The sequence below is a fragment of the Tupaia chinensis genome, unplaced genomic scaffold (genome assembly GCF_000334495.1).
Source record: "Tupaia chinensis unplaced genomic scaffold, TupChi_1.0 Scaffold000165_2, whole genome shotgun sequence".
Lineage (NCBI taxonomy): Eukaryota > Metazoa > Chordata > Mammalia > Scandentia > Tupaiidae > Tupaia > Tupaia belangeri.
The window spans coordinates 319,897-338,087 of NW_006159640.1; the positions used below are offsets into that span (position 1 = coordinate 319,897).

At 39.6% G+C, this 18,191-nt stretch overlaps 1 protein-coding gene across 1 annotated transcript in view; it reads left to right on the forward strand.

Moving 5' to 3' along the window:
* The window catches only part of DAB1 (DAB adaptor protein 1), a gene marked incomplete in the record, with an annotated part of 348,250 nt that overhangs the window by 19,920 nt on the left and 310,139 nt on the right, over window positions 1-18,191 (forward strand). The window contains 1 exon segment of the mRNA XM_027770885.1: window positions 5,717-5,919. Coding sequence (XP_027626686.1) covers window positions 5,853-5,919 — 67 coding nt within the window.

Consider the following 18,191-nt stretch of genomic DNA (forward strand, 5'->3'; position numbering starts at 1 on the left):
TAAACCTGCTTACATGTAAAATAGTTGAATCTGAATTTTTAGCCTTTTAGTTGAGAAATTTAATCCATTGACATTTAATGTTATTATTGATGTGAGGGATAGAATGAAAGGTGGTAGTCCAATTCACGTGTTGTGTAACTTGTGATGTGTGGACTGGAGTAGCCTCTCCTCCTCTGCTTCAGACTGGGCAGGGTTCCCTGCTGACCAACCCAGGCCAGGCAGCCTGTGCTTCCCTGTTGCTCCTGGATTGGTGAGGGGCAGAGTGCTATCAACATAGGTCGGGCAGCAGCTACTATCCTCCACTCCTATCTCTTCCTTTCTTATACAAAGGGAAACATGCTACAGATTAAGCTAGGCTTTTCAAGTGCCTGAATCTCATTTATCTGCCCAATTTGACATATTTGGTCATTACTAATGTGGACACTGAGGCTCATATTTGAGTTGTTGCAAATCTTTGCATCTTGTTGATAACTGGCCTTCTCTCTGTGCTGTATAGTTTGGATGAAGCTTCGTGTAATGACTCAAAGTACAGAACATGCAGACGGGGAAGTACAGTTTTTTGTTTGTTTTTGCCATAGGGTGTGTGTGCTCCCCAGAGAGACAACAAAGAAAGAAATTGAGAAATCACTCCCATGGGGCTGGGGGAGAATGCCACAATCTCTTCTCCTCTCAGGATTTTGAGCATACTCGCACATACATCTGGCATGATTTTCAAGCTGCTGGGTCCAGGACTTGAACCACAGTCAGCCATGTGGTAGTCTAACACCTCTATCCACTGCACCACCTACTGGCCCAAAATTGCAATTTTTAATACATGTGATTGCTGCCACATAAACTCCAGGTCCTGGATCTGGAAAGGCTGCCACTTCATCTGATTTTAGACTGGAATTTGCAGTGTCCTTACTGTATCGTATAAAACTAATATCAGGCTGGGAGGAGTTTTGCTTTGTTGTTTATTTATCTCAAGTAAAATTCACATAAAATCAACCAAAATGTGGTATTTATTACATTGTTGATGTTGTGCTGCCCCACCACTATTACATTCCAAAAACATTTTCATCACCCTGAAATGAGACCCTGTACCCATCAAACATTTCCTCACCCTTGACTTCTTCCCTAACCCTGGCCACCACTGTTGTGCTATCGACAAGGATTTATCAGTTCTGGCTAGTTCAGATAAATGGAATCATGAATTATGCACCTTTTCCTATCTAACTTCTTTCCCTTGGTTGGATGTTTTCAAGGTTCATGTATATTGTAGCACATATCAAAATGGCGTTTCTTTTTACAGCTGGATAATATTCCATCGTGTTGATCGACTCCATTTTGTTTACCCATTAATCCGTTGATGGGCTTCTGGGAGAGTTAGGAATGGAGCTGGAGAGAAGAGTGGCTCATGCTTTGCCCTGTGCTATTAACTTAGCTGTATGACCTCGACAAGTTCCTCAACTGTGTCTCAGTTTCCTTATTTGTTAAATGAAGATAATAACAGTGATAGCTAACTCTTCCCATGGTTGAAAGGATTGAATCAGATTATATATGAAAAGCTTCTAACATAGCACTTGGCAAACAGTGATCTGTCAATAAACATTGACTATGTTACTGTGGGGCTGTATGAGGAGAGGGGTGAGTAGGAGGAGAGAGAAAACAAGTTTGTGCTGCAGTATGTGTTGCAGTGTGCGTGTGTTCTGTTGTAGCCACTCAAACCTTTCAGCTCTGTTTTTTTTAAAAGAAGCCTATCTGTTTTCTCTGTTTTGTGGTTTGGTGTTTTTGCCCACCCCCACCCCCCACCCCATCTCTGAACATGGAATCTCACATTTTAGAAGCAGTTCACTAGACAGAACGTCTGTAGTGGAATGTTACATAATTCACATTTAGATTTGAAGAGCTCATTATAAAAAACCTGACACACTTCAGGAATATTAAATTACTGCAGATTGTGTGGAGCACAGAAACATTATTGAAGCATTTCAAAATTCTAGGCGAGCCTGAATTTAACTGATAGGGTTTCACAGCTTTTACTGGAAAAATGATTTGAGTTGTCACATGGTTTCTGGCCCTGGAGGACTTTAATCTCCTTAATTACAAAGAAATGAATTTCCTAAATAATTCGGAGTTACTTCACAGCATTTGCTCAACCTCTGGCTTTTGGAAAATTAAAGGGAATGGCAGGGTCCATGCCGAGCTATGTCCTGTCCATACTGCAGCTGCTTTATTTGAGTTTTATTCAGAGTGGCGCTGGGTCATGACTGATCTAGGGATGTACTTCCGAAATCCACAAGTAATGCTCATAACACTCGAACGCAGTCACACCTTGTCCAACAAGTGACTCTGGAGATAGGAATAGGCTACGTGGAGGATTACAAAGTTGGAGGGGAGAAAAATGGTCCAAACCTGACTTTGAAGAATCTTTGAAATTGTGTACAATGTATGCGTTTTAGCTCCTTCTGCTTTTTTGGTTTGTTTTTGTTTTTAATGGTCTAGGCACCTATTGTCTGCCAAACCAACATAATAAAAAGATCATAGATTCTACTACTTTCTGCAAGTTTCCTCAGAAAGTAAACCTCACCTGTCTGGTTCACTCCCTCTCTAGAGGGCAATGATAAGATAGACTCATAGCCCCGTGCCAGCCGTGTGGCCTTGAGCAAGTAACCCAGGGAACCGTGTGCCTGACATGTATCAACTGCTTGTCAGGAGGTGTGCAGGGCACCTTTCCCATCATGTTACGTGTGTGATCATACTAATGTCCACAGCATCTCCATACAGTTGGCACTATCAGCCCCATTATACAGATGAAGAAACTGAGGCAAAGAGCGGTCAAGTAACTTCCTCACTATCACATAGCTTGAAGGTGACCAGAGTTGTGAAATTGGTCCCCAGATTACGTTATAAGGTTAGTACAGAGAGATTCCATGTCTCTTTGAACTGAATCTTTTTGTTTTGTTTTGTTTGTTTTAATTGCCAAAGAGCACAAGTCATGGTCACAGAAAGAGAGAGACAGAGAGAGGGGAAGAGAGAAAGTGCCTTCCAGTGGAGTTTGGTCACACTACAATTCCTGTCCATTTCTCCAACCTGTCAGGATTTGGGGCAGATGTGTATACATGCCTGGCATGTTTTTTGAACTGTCAGTGTCCAGATTCTAGCTGCAGTCTGCCATATGAGATTGGGCTTTCCTAACCACCAGGTTACAAAGCTAACTCTGAACTGAACCTTAAGGAGTCAGTAGAATGTCTAGACAGACTTTAGAAGAGAAATTGCTTAGGAAGAGAATAGGACAAGGGAGAATGATACAGGGGAAAATATATCACCTCCCTACTAGACTTCTGCCTTCTGTAAGCTTGGTTATTGATTTTAAGTCTCCTCCACTTTCCATGTGCCGACACTGCCTGAAACAACCATTTATTCTTTCATTCTATTAGGTCATCAGAAAAGTCATGACATATTTTTCTATGTTTTCCTATGCAAAAATGCGTCATGACTTCCCTAGCAATCCAACACTATAATTATTGAGAAACTATTTCTTTCCCTTATCCTTCATTTGACAGAGCATCATTCTTTATAATCCCTCAAAGTAGGGTTTACCCTCTGTGAAGGGTTATTGACTCTTCCAAGCCTGGTGAATATATCCTTTTTTGTGCCCTAGCATGCTTGGTATTTATGCCTGATTTAGCTCTGGTCTTGTACCTGTATTTTAGCAGCTTAGGTACTGCTACTTCTGGTAGACTAAGCATCTCTGAGGATTGGAATCAGGCTTTGACTGTACCCTGGGCCAGCACAACTGTACAGTGAATGTCTATAGCCAACTATGAGGCAGTATTTGTATCTGGCCTATAGTAGGGTTTTAGTAAATATTCATTATAATACAATGATAAATATTATTAGGGAAATTAATTATGTCCATGTAACCAAGTTCTAAGACTTGCATCTCCCATGGAGAATTGCCTTTAGAGGGAAAGAATTGTAAAGGATTGGGAGGGGGTACTAAGGACTGTGGTACAGATGGATGGCACAAAAGTGGGAGAAGAAATCCTATTTTCTGTGTATGGTTTTGTGGACCCCTTTAGTTAGTTTTAGCCTAAAATCCTCTAGCTCATGAACTTCCATTTGGGACCAGTGTCCTTTAAAAAACTATTGGGTCAGGGACCAGCAGTTGGCATAATGGCTATGTCCCTGGACTCTCATGGACGTGACCATGGTTCAAGTCCCAGACCTGGTGGCTTAAACTCACACTAGGTGCATCTGCGTGTGTGCTCAAGATCCTTAGAGGACAATGGAGGAGAAGGGATTGCAGCATGGCCATTCCCCCTGGGGAGTGTGTGTGTGTGTGTGTGTGTGTGTGTGTGTGTGAATTTTTGCTTTCTGTCTCTCTGTCTCTCTCTTTCTGGTGAGCACATACACCCTATAGCAAAAAACTCTTCAAAAACAAAAAACTATTGAGTCATCAGTAAAGTCATGATGCATTTTTTGCATAGAAAACATAGAAAAATACGTTTTGATTTCCCTGATGACCTAAATTAGCTTATCGAAAGACAAAAACAGATTCACTATCTTTGGACAAGGTGGGAATTTCTTCGTATTTAATCCTTGCTATAATTTTATGTGACTTTTATATTAGACTTTCTACTTTGACTGTCTTTAATTGTGATGAAAGAGGTTTGGGTCATTATTCTTTTTGAACAAAAATGGGCCTTTGAGGTCAATCGTTTTAGATTAAGCAATTCTCGATCTGTGGAATGAGCTAAGAATTGGCAGTACAGTTCACAGATCCTTATCCAGTAGGTTTCTTTTGCAGGTGAATAACTGGTGAACTGTTTATTTTCCATGAAACTCCCAAATACAACTATTAGGAAGATAGTCACAGGGAAAGATTGTTGACTTGACAAAGGGAATATATTTATTCAATTTAAATGAGATTGACTGAGATAATATGTGGAGCAGTAGCTGAGGGCATTGGATATACTAAGTGCATAGTAAAAGTCAGCTGTAATTGAAGTGATTGTATTATCGTTACTATCATTATTCTCTTCCTTGCACACTATCTGAATTTAATAGTACCTACAATTGTGTCATGCATATTTATTAAAGAATGAATGAATGAAATGTGTGTCTGCCTCCTTTTATTTTTTCCCCCCGCATTAAATGCTTTTTTGCTCTTATAGCTAAGGAAAAGGCTGACATAAAAATTGGCTTGCTGGAAAGTTTCTCAGCCCCATTTGTCACCTTACCCTTGGAGCCCAATTGTATGTCAACTCCGTGTCCCCTCTGATGTCTACTATTGAGGGACAGACCACAGGTCAGTTCCCTGTGATCTGCTTTAGCTGCCAAGGCTCTGATCAAGCTTGTCTGATGGATGGGTGCCCTGTCGTTGAAAATGTCTCCATGGGGCTGGTCAGGAAACATGCTTTTGCTGTATTTTCTGGGTGGCATTTAGTGCTTGAAAATAAGAATCATGGAAAACAAAAGGGTGTGATTTTAGGCCCCTTTTGAAAATCCAGAGTTTTGAAAATCTATTTTGAATTACCTACTTTAAGAAATAGTTTTACAGATAAGCTTTGTTACCTTTGCTGTATAAACCCTGTTGGTGGCTTCATGAAATTGTATGTGCAGTTTGTACATGTCTTGTTTTTGTATGTCTGCCAGAGCATTTTTTAAAAATGGTTTTTGTTCAACTTCAAAAGGGTGACTATTCTCAATGTTCTCTTGCCTTAATTTGCAGCACTCACAAAGAGTGAATGAAATGTGCAGCTTGGAGTGTTGTTTCTGAACGGAGGAGTCTTTCTCTTGAAGAGGAGTTCTCAATGAGCCTGGCCGAGGCCCGGGATCTGTGTGAAGTGGACTAAGGATTTAGTAGGATGTCAACTGAGACAGAACTTCAAGTAGCTGTGAAAACCAGCGCCAAGAAAGACTCCAGAAAGAAAGGTAGGGCTGAATTTATTCCCTTCCCTGTGGCTATTTTTCTATTCAGGAATGAGTCTTTTTTGGCTCTGAAATGGCATGAGGAACTATCTTATTGCTGTATATAGTTTAAATGATTACTATTTCCTGTATTTATAATATTTTAATGGCTCTCTATTATTGTCTTAGTAAGACATCAAATTATTTTCACAATATCCAAAGCCCTTCCAGATATGCCTTCCACCCATCCCTCCAGCATCACCTCTGTCTCGCTCCCACTCCTGCCACCCTTACCTTCCAACCTGTTTTGCTTATTGTAGTCTGTTAGTGGTTCTCAAATTCCAGCAGCACCAGAACCATGTAGAGGGTTCGTTAAAGCTCAGATTGCTGAGAGCCAACCCCAGGGTTTCTGATCTCATATGTCTAAGATGGGCTCAAGACTTGGCGTTTATTTTAAGTTCCCTGATGATACTGATCCTGCTAATCCAGAAAACATAGTATGACAACCACTAGACTATATATTTTTTGAGGTATTTTGGTTTTGTTTCATTTTTATTTGTTTCTGCTATAGGGTATGTGTGTTCACTAGAGAGAGACAAACAGGGGAGAGTGGGAATAAGAAGTCACCCCTCAAGGGAGATGGCCACATTGCAACCCTTTCTCCATTCTCCTCTTGGAATTTTTGGCATGTACACACGTGCACCTGGCATGATTTTCAAACCTCCGGGTTCAGGACTTTAACTGCAGAGTTGCCTATATGAGTTCCAGCTGCCTTAACCTCCAAGCTACCTGCTAGCCCAGAACCACTGTATTCTTTTTTAAATTTTTTAAATAATTAATTAATTAATTAGTTAATTAATTAATTAAAATTTGGTGAGAGAGAGAAAGTGAAAAAGCAAGCCGCCAGGTCCAGGACTTGAACCATGGTTGGTCATGAGGGTATCCATTGCCCTTAGTCACCACACCACCTGCAAATGCGTGTTCCCGAAAACTGCAGTCTTTTTTTTTTTTTTTTTTTTTTTTTTTTTGCTCTTCAATTTTTCTGGACTGATTTCTGTTTGTATTCCAAATATGAGTTCAATGGATCCTCCTGAAGGGGTTCCAAAATTTTGGCAGTTATTCCCCAAGTTGGGTTAGTTGCTTTTGTTTTGTTTTATTTCAGTAGCACTTTGTTAATATTTCACTGTATTAAAAATGTATGTTTTTATTAGCTATATTGTAAACTCCTTCAGAGCTGATGTCTTACTTATCTTTTAAGTCCTAACACTTAGTATATACTTGACAGAGAGGAGGCATAGAAATATCTGGCAATGAAGCCTGGCTTACATAGTATAATTATAAAGTAATTCTATCACTTTTCACATTTTCTTGATAATTTGGTCTAATGACTTTATGTCCATGTCTTTCAGTTAAGTTTGTCTTCCTGTTGTAATTAAATGTAAGCATCTACTTGCTGTGTGTGTGTGTGTGTGTGTGTGTGTGTGTGTGTGTGTGTGTCTTCTCTCTGGTGTCAGCTCTTTCCTTCCCTTGTTTTCTCAACTGCATGAAAGAGGATTAATAGAACTCTCATTCAAGTCTTGGAATCAAGAAGAGCTTGCAAACTGGGATCCCCTTGGCTGCTTTGTATAGGCAGTAATTTTTTGACATCGCTGTATCTTTCCACTCATGTTTTGTCATTGTGTTTGTCTGACATCTATACAAAGCAGAAGACATAAATGTATACATATACAGCTCTTCGACAACCAAAACCCCATGAAAGACTATATTTGCTTCAGTGTTAACTTGAAACAGGTATTTTGGAGACAGTCTATCTTATTCTCTAAAATGTAATATAAACCTTGTTTTATATGCATCATGATCTAAGAATAATAGAAGGAATGCAATTGAGTGAGAATGCAGGTCATGGGGGGAAAACGAGGGGGGAAGAGATTTCAGAACTTACTATGTACTAGAATTCAAATGCTTTCTCATTGGAAACTGACCAGTTACATTCTTGCTTCAAGTTTAACCTTTTCACTAAACTTATGCTCTTGAATGCTTAATGCATTAAAATTGTATCTTAGTGCATGTTTTTTTCCATCCTTAATTTTAACATGCAAACCCAGAGCATTCTGAAGTGAAGATTCAGGTTTTTAGGATATTGACTTACTTAAGAATTTGGGATAGGAGCTGAAGGTGACCCTTTTAGAAACACTTAATCTTCACATCCTAGGAATGTCTGAAATTGGCACAATTTATATGTGAGGAATGTCCTATTGTTAGCTAATATCAGGAAGTCTGTATAGGCACACCAGGGTTCAAATTCTGTCTGTATACTTCCTCACTATGTGACCTTGGAAAGTTATTTAACCTCTCTAATCTTTACTTTCTCTTCCTATAAAATAGGGATGTAATATTACAAACCTTGAATGTTCACTATGAAGAGTAATGAAATGAAACAAAGTACTTAGTACTTACTGGGCTTAATATAGATATTAAGTACTCAGTGAAGGTTGTCTCCCTTCTCTTCCTCTCACTTATCCCTCTCACGTATGCTGCCTTCCTTCTCTTCTTGCTTTTACTTCCTCTTCCATTCTTTCTACATTTCTCATCTTTCTCCCCTTTTCTCTTTTTCTGTTTTCCCGTCATCCATCTTATCTTAATCAGCTTGAGCTACCATAACAAAATAGTATACTTGGGTTTATTTTTCCTAAATCTGGAGACTAGCAGTCTCAGATCAGGTACCAGCTGGTTCAGTTCATGGTGACTGCCTTCTCGCTGTTTCCTCACATTGTAGAGCAAGAGCAGAGTTTCTCTCACTCTCTTTCCGACTCTTATTTGGTCCCTAATCCCATCACGAGAACCCATAATCTCATCTAACCCCAATTATCTCCCCCCCAAAATCCCTACAGTTCCAAATACTATCACATTGGGGTTTAGACTTCAACATAGACATATTGGTGGGATACAAATTCTCAGTTCATAACACACATCCCTCTTCCCTCCTTTCATCTTTTTTGTTGTCACTATCCTTTTCATCATCATCATTATCATTTCATTGTTACGTTGATTTTCTTATCCCATTTTATAGCTAAGGGGCTCTTGAAAAGTATATAGCTAATTTGTAATAGTTTATAATTGTACAGCAGTCATAAATAATCTTTATTTGTGATATACTTGTCAAGATGAAGGTATCATGAAAGCACATGTATACATTAAAAAGAGAGAATGTTCTGGTAACAGCCTTAATTCATTTCTTGTTCTTCATTTTAATCTATGGAATAGTATTTCATTAAACAAATGTTGCGATTAGGTTAAAATAAGTAGAACTTTAAAAGGAATCTGTAGTTTATATTTTGACCTTGAATCTTGAATATCAGAATGTCTTTAAAATCTTTTATTAATTCTTCCTCCAGCTTGGATTTTCTATGGTGATAACGTATAACTTACATATAAGTTACTCTTTCTCTCTAATCTTTTAGTATTCGTTTCTTTTCCCTGTCTTATTGCATGGCTGAGTCTGTCAGTAAAATATTTTCTTGTTTGTTTTGGAGAGGTTTTTGCTATAGGGTGCATGTGCTCACCAGAAATAAAGAGAGAGACAGAGAGACAGAAAATGAGAACTCATGATTTCCTCCATTTGCCTCTTGGGGTCTTGGGAACGCACGTACACTCACCTGGTGTGAGTTTAAGCCACCAGGTCTGGGACTCGAACTGCAGTTGACTACATGGGAGTCCAGCAACATAGCCATTATGCCAACTATTGGTCTCTCTGTCAGTAAAATATGTAGTGATAATACGTATACTTATCTCATAATCTGAATTAATGGAAATGCTACTAAATTACATTTGAATGTGATGTTTACTGAAGATTTTTCAATAATTCTTTTTTGTATATTATTTCCTAGGGAGTCTTTTTTTAATTCTGAAATTGCATTTTCAATTTTACCATATGCTTTTTCTGTATTTATTTCAATGATTATATATAATTCTACTCTTTCAATTTATATTGTGGTAGATTTAACTGATTTTCTAATCTTTATTTCTAGGCTAAACCTTATTTCTGAGTAATTTATTGTTTTCCACAGAATACTAAATTTGATTTGTTAAGGAATTTTTTTGTGTGTTTATTTCATCAGCAAGATTGATTAATAGTTTTCTTTTTCTAGACTACCTTGGTGTCTGGTATTAGTCAATGTTATATACTCACATAATGATTTTGGTAGAAGGAAGCACTAAATAATATTTAAAGTCTCTCTCTGGAAAATATTATTATTTCTTATATTTAGGAATTTCATTTAACTTTTTAGAAGCCATATGTACTTATTACTGAAATTAGAAAAGACAAAGTATTCATGTGTAATTCCATGAAGCAAAAATAAGTACTACTGAAATTTTAAGTTATTTTCTTTTTGGACTGACTTTCCAGAATAATATGTGGTTGAGATTATACTATTCATACAGTTTTACGTCATACTTCATTTGGCATAATATCTTAAATACATTTCCCATATTATATGATGTTGTAGGATGTAAGGTTCACCCCTACCTCCCTTGGCAGGATTTAGATAGCTCCTGGGGCATTTATTTTATTTCTTGAAAAATGTTACCTGACAATGTGGGTCATCTATTGTGAGAAAAAGTAGCATAAAGAAAGTTCAGAGGCCCTTCAGAGTTTCTCACAAACCTATCACCCTGGTTCTTTAATCCAGATTGTTGAAAACACACCAGATGGTTTCAAATACGAATCACATAGGGGCATATTTCACCACAAAATGAGTTTCTAGACAGGCCATGTATGAAACATAACTAGAACATTCACAATTCAAATAAGGGGTGGAAGTAGTGAAAAACAAAGTTGTTTTCTTCATTTCATTTTTATTGGATTGTGTCATTACATATACAGCTTGTCAAAAGATGCCTATTCCAAGAGTGGAATTTGATGGAGGGCCAGAGCAAGGAAATGTAAATTTTCAGGTTTGTTACTTGCTATCAAAGTAAGAGATTCCGTTGATAAAATTCATGTTATTTGTAATCCAGTGTTAGGATGCTTAGTGGAAGGTTGTGCTAGAGGAATGAGTCTCATGATTAGCAAACACAGGTATTCCCAGGGGCTGTTTCTGGAAATTCTGGTCAGTGCCACCTGGTAGCTTAGTATAATGGAAAGAGTACATGCGCTGGGGCTGAACAGAGCTGTTTTGTTTTATTTATTTATCTTATTGTGATTTCTAGTTTACATGTAATTGTTGTACATCTTCATGGGATCCTATATCAAACATTTTTTAAGTCTAAGGTACTGTACAATGTTATGTGTGTTTATTTTTCTTCTCATCTCAAATAGAACTTTATTTATTCAATTGCCAGAGGTGTGCATGTTTGCTAGAGAGAGAAAGAGGGATGAAGAAAGAGTGAGAGGGAGAGCACCTCTCAATGGGGTGTGGGCACACCGCAGTCTCTCCTCTTCCATCTTTCCATCCTGTTGGGATTTGGGGCATGTGCATACAGGAGCCCAGCATATTCCTCAAGCCACTGGGGCTGGGTCAAATGGTGAACCATTTGGGACCTCTTAACCACTTGGCTATGGGACTGTCCCTAAACCTGCTTTTTCATTCTAACTTTCCTCTTTATCTGTTGTGTAAAAACCACAGACAGGTTATTTAGCTTCTTTTAGGCTCATTTCACTTTCTTTAAAGGTATGTGTAGGTGTGTGTGTGTGTTTTGCACATGTGTACGTATGAAAAACACTTGTCATTAGAAGGATGAAGGTGATTTTTTTAGAGTATAGCCAGCTCAAGGCCTATTAACATGGAAGTGGCTTAGTCGGTGTTAGATTTTCTGGCCCCTTCTTTCTGAGATCATACTTCAGCATTGTCTTCTTACTTTCCAGAAGCACATAGAAATAGTTCAATGTACTCACTTTTCTTATATTTATGTTAGTGCCATACCTAAGATCAACAGCTAATGACAGCAAAGCCACCCTATCATTGCCTCCCAGAAGGTCTTAGGCCTCAAGACTGAAGGCCCTGATGCAGTTCAGAAGTCTACAGTCATGTGGCAGAGGCCATGGCTGTGGCAGAGGCCAATTTGAACCTTGACTGCCAGTTCGGACCTCACAAGCTATGCTAAATTTTGAAGGTTTGTTAGACAATTCTAATCAATTTAGGTTAAGGCAGAGTTTCAGTAACATCATTCCCTGGGTTCTGACTAGCCAATTGGCCAATTGAAGTAACCTTTGTTTGCAATGGGCTCATCACTTAGAAGCTAAAGTCTGTACCTTATTCCCTGAATGCAGTGTGTGAGTTGCCCTGTGCTTGATGCTGGAGGGATAGGAAATGTGAACAAAATTTCACGGCTACTCCTTTGACTAGGGTGGGTGGGTAGCATGGAAATTTGATAGTCAAATCATGTAGCTTTATGGTACCAGTCTGTGTTGGCAGGGCTTGGGATGTTGGTGAGCTAATCACTCTTTACTCACTGTGATTTATGGGCTTTAGAAATTCAAAATCAAGGTCTTAATTATAAGACAACATAAATTTCTCTTGAGGTTGATCAGTAAAGCTCTTGGGCTGGAGGATTTGGTAGGAGGGTGTAATGGTTGGGGGCTGAAAATTCCAGTTCTTTATGGTAAGACTGACTATTGGATCAGATGACATGCAAAGAGTGGAAAGAGACTTCTATGCTCTCTATAGTTACACGGCCCTAGGTTTATTACAGGGGACTTCCCTCAGTGTGGTCATTCCCTGAAGACAGAGTTGTTTCAGATGTCTTTGATGACTCAGTTCAGGTCCTGGGATGCAGCTCTGTGAACTTTGTGTGGGACACTCCCCCACATGAATCCTCTCCCTCACACTACACACTTGGCTACTCCTGGTCATCCTTTAGCAGTTTGTAACCATTTGATTGGGCTATTAGGCTTCACATTTTGAATTTCCTGGTGTCCTCAGTTAACTAATCACTAATCATCCCTGAAGATATATCTGCTACCTTCACTTCTCATCTGGGTCATCCCAGAACCCTCCAGAATGGCCTAGAGGATCTCAGTGTTGTCCATGTCCAAGATGTTCTCCCACTGCTTACTAATGTGGGGATAAAACAGGGTCACACCCTTGCTTAAAACCCTTCAGCGAATAGCTCCTACTGCCCTCTCTATAAAGTCCACATTGCTTATTGTGTAAGGCTGCAGTAGGGCCTTGTGTGATCTGACCCCTCCTTATCTTTCTAGTCATATCTCTTAGCACTCTCTCATAATGACACTCCACTCAGTGGTTCAACTGAATTAATGCCAATCCCTGACCCCAGCATGTTGTCTTTCACATTTGGGGTTTCACATATGCTTTTTATTCTTCCAGAAATACATTTTTGAAAGTTTTATTTTTTTTTCAGAGTAATGCTCTATATCCTTTCGTTTCAAGTTATGTATTACTTTTTCCAGAAATACTCTGGAGATACATGACATCCTACCCATGGGACCCTTGATTGTGGGTCATGGCCCACACCCCCATGACCATCCTGTGTGTTGTCAAGCACCTCATATTTTCCACATCATAATATAAGAGTACAGAGACCAGCAAATGGCATTAATGGTCACATCACTGGAATCCCACATAGTCGCCCATTGTTCAAGTCTTAGACCTGGCAGCTTCAAACTCATGCTGGGTATGTGTGTGGGTATGTGTGTATGCATACCCAAAATCTCAAAAGGAGAATGGAGGAGAAGGAATTGCATCTTAGCCATACCTCTGGGGGATGATTTCTCACTTTCTGTTTCTCTGTCTCTCTCTATCACTCTGGCAGGCGCATGTACTGTATAGCAAAAATCTCTCTCTAAAAAAATATACATATATATATATATACACACACACAGGTGTATATATATATATATATAAATATATACACACATGTAAATATATATATATATATACACAGATATATACATATATCGGTGTGGATGTGTGTGTATACATATATATATATATATATATATTTGTACTTTAGAAAATTAATGGAAAAATAAAATTAAAATGTGTGTTTATTTTGGTACAAAAAAAGTTTTGAAATCCATGCATAAGGCTTCCCCGGTAGCCTTGTATTTAGGGGAGCCTGATCCCACATGGCTAACATGGTGATAATCTCACCTCAACCACTTGGAAAACATCCTGATGTGTGGGCACATAAGCCCCTAACCCTGACAGGGTTGAAAAATGGAGGAGAAGAAATTGTAGTGTGACCACACCCTCTTGGGGGTGGGTATGCTCTCCCTTGCTCTCTGGTGAACACACACACCTTATGACATATTAAAATAAATAAATAGGAAATCCATCCATAGATTATTTACAATAGTCATTTTCTATAATCTTTTTGAAGACTCTGTCATCTATTATTATCCCTTCTTGTCACTCACAGGCCTGGAGTTCTGTGAAGGCAGGGACTGTGTCTATTTTAGCCACTTCTGCCGCTAAGCACAATGTTGGAAGATGTGGGCACACAGCGATACTGGCTGGATCTGTGAGTGAGTGAATGGATAAACCTATGAGTGACAAACCCTCACCTGATTCCCCTGAATGTGTGAGAGGTCCCATAGCACCCTGTGTTTACTCAAGTTTTCAAACTTGCTGCGCTTCTCCTGTACCTTTTTGCTTATTTCTCTCCCTCTCCCATTAGCTATAAGTTCCTAACACAGTACTTGGTACATGGGAGGAGCTTGGTACATGTTTTTTGAATGAACTATTATTAAGTATGAGGGAGAGTGGTTTGCACATGAGAAAGAACATTTTGAAAGCAGAGACAATCCCCCTAAGAGCTGGCTCTTAAAATTCTTCCTATGTGGCATTCAGAATTCTTCCCATTCAGCGAGCTCCTTCTCCTTTTGTGATGTGTGTCCAATCATGTCTAGTGCTGTAATTTAGCGTGATGTGGGCCATATTGGTAGTAAGAGCTGTAAGATTTGCCATATTAGTTCATCCCGTTGCTTCATTAAGCTCAGTGTGCTGCCTCTGGCAGTGGCTGGGCCTGAATTTTGATGTTCAGAAGAACAAAGCCCTTCACATTAGCTCTCCAAGCCCTTGCTATCACTGTGAGTCAGGTTACGTGTATGCTCCTTCTCAGAGGTAGCGAGTCTTTGTCTTGCATGTAATTTGAAAGTGGCTCCGAGTACAATTTTTCATTTTCCATGTATGTTTGTTGTATAGACGATGTTCCCAGGTGCGCTGGAATTTCAGCAAGTCTCTCCAGTTGCAACACACCTTCTAGGATGGTCAGAGCACACATGTTGCCAGACTGTTTCCGCACTGCCCATCAAGAGTGCACACATAGATCAGAAGCAGGGAGTCGGGGGTGTTGGTGAAAGAGGAAGTAATGCCTGTCCATGTGCCTGTGTTTTCTTCTTTAAACTTGAACATAGTTGTTAGACAAATATTCCCACCTCATGTGAGAGGCTCAAAGAGGTAAACAGCTTGCTCAAGATCATTTGACTTATAAGTTAAGGGACACATTTGCACCTAGATTTCTCTGACCACAGACACTTCACACTGGACTAAACTGCCCCTACTGAAGAGCATGTTCTCTTACTGAATACCAAGTCATGCTTGCACTGAAAGACATGGCAAAAGTAGCATGTGGAGATTGAGATGGCCTTAGTGAAAGAAGGGAATTGCAACAGCACAGGTTGTGTAGTTAGAAAGGGGGTAAAAAGATGTGGGAAGCCCTGGCATTTTCACTGTTTTTTTTTTTTTTTTTCTGTGCCCAAGGAAGGGTGCCACACACAAGGCTCCATGTGGCTGAAAAGGAAATATTTCCCTTCGAAGGAAGATGCCAGTTATTCTGTGCTCTCTAGATATGAAAAAGATAAAGGGGATGAGCTTGAAAGGTTTTGACAGTAAAAATCAAAATGTGCATTAAAGGAAAGATCATTTCTAGCTCTCAACTTATAAAAAGTGCAGACTTGGAAATTTTGAGAAGTCCCCAAATCTATGTATATTGTCATCAGCCCAGTTCACCTTCCACTGGGTGTCCCCACACCAGAGATAATAATGCAGATGGTGGTGATAAAGGTAGCTAATATCTGTCAGTGATTGAAAAGGATCAGGTGATGTACTCAAACCTTTCCATGTTTTCCTACACTCAGAAGTTTCCTTTGAGGTGACTGGTTTTTTTTGGGCTTTTTTAAGATTCTAAGTTTACAGATGAGAAGTGTGAGAAGTTGGAGAGACAAAGTCAATGGAATAAGGCAGAACCTGTGTTCTGAACAGCCCCACAGTTCACTAATTCAGACCATGCATGTTGTGTGTGCCTTAACATATATGCACCCGGCCCTCCTTGGGCATGTGTGAATTTGCATCAGCCTTCTCGCAGCCTGGAAGAAGGCCTCCTTCTCCTTTCTGCTTCTTAAGAGCTACCTGATCCTCTGCAACACAGCTTAGGTGGCCTTCCTCTCTCTGTGATCTCTAGTTCACTACTTTTACCCCAGGTGAAGCCTTCTTTCTTCCATTCATTAGGATTATATACCATTCTTTCCAGCTAAATTGAGTGTTAAGCTGAGTCTGGATGATAGGAACTATATCTTCTGCATCATTATATCCTCTAAAGCCTGGAGAAAGGGAATTAAAGAGTTATCAGTGGGAAACATGGGCAATGACATCGTGTGACTGCTAAACGCTAGACAGTGAATACAGTAACTTTAAAAGTAGGTGATGATGTGGTGGCAAAACACAATATTCTGAGAGGCAGACTCACACCAGAGGTTTGCAGTTTGTATTTGGAGACCTCCCTAAGGACACTGGACATGCATTTGACCATGATCTGGGCTGGCTGAGACTTGGGGTGCATTGCAGCCCCTGAACCTGTTGAGAATGCTGTATCTCTCTTTCTCTCTCTGTCTCCTTCATTCATAAATAAATCAATAAACTTTAAAAAAAAGAACATAGGGATAAAAGCAAAGAAACTAGCTAGGAAATAACTACAATAAATGCCATCAGATGATGACAGCCTGGACCCTTCCATGCCTCTAAAACATACTGAAATCCGAATTCTCTGTACGTGATCTGGCTTTTGCTACTTCTTCAAACTCATTTTGTTCCATTTATCTTTATACATTACTCCACAAGTTACTCTTTTGGTTCCTCTAACTTGCCAATCTTAGAAACTTCACCTCTCATGTAACTATGGTCTGGTCACTGCTCAAATGTTCCTTCTGCTGAGTCTATCACCCACAATAAACTAGGTGCTTCCCAGGATCCCGATATTTGCCTGCAAAAAAAAAAAAAAAAAATCATGGGACAGCCCCTTAGCTCAGTGATTAAATGCTATCTATGCATGGAGAACTAGATTCTACATAGCCAGTTTGAATCCTGGTACTGTCATTGAAAAACATGCTAGGTACCCCTGCTCATGTGCCCAGAATCCTGCTGAGATAGAGAAATGGAAGAAAAAGGATTGGGTTATGATCATGCTCTATAGGGGTGGGGGGTACTTTCTCTCTCTCTTGCTGGTGCATGCACAAGCCCTGCAGCAATGAAAAAAAAAAAAAATCTTCACAGGAGAATTATGAGTTTGATAATACTCTCATTTCGCAGATGAGAAAATGTTCTCAGATAAGTTAAGAACACATTCAAAGCCACACATCATGAAACTACAAGAACAGGAATTTTAAACTCAGTTCTAAGTGCTCCAATGCACAGGATCTTTGTACTAACCTTGCTGTTTCCCAGCAGAAATCATCAAATAAAACCTCAGTGAAAGCTCTGTTTCTAGGGGACTGCTCCCTGTCTCAAACAGGTAGCTACAGATGCAATGTGTAGATCATCATTACAGAGTCACATGCCTTCAACTTGGGATCTTCACCACTTGAGTCTTGCTTTCACCTGACTGGCAATACTTCTGTAAGGAGAACTTGCATTCCAATGGTTAAACCAGAGGTAAGAAAAGCCATGCCGGAGCTCACATTGGAAGAAGCCCAGCAGATGATGAATAGCGGACCTGAATCTTATCATGTACTTCTGGATGATGTACGGGACTGTTAGAAACTGCCTTTGACAAATGTGCACGGGAAAGGGAATTATCTCCAACAATGAAAAATGTTCTTATTATGTGATCCTAAAAAGGATCAGGACCCCTATCATTGGGAAAATGATCAGCCCCGTATCCCTTATTAACAGCAATACGGAAGTGCACACTAAAGACATTGGATGTTGTACTGAAGCGGTGATGGATAGCCGTGAGTGCTGAAATCCAGTTGGACTGAGGAAAGGTAGCTTGGTGCTTGATTGCAGGTGGCGAATGTGCAACTGGCTAAGGTCTCTTTTAGCCCTTGTTTCATGAGG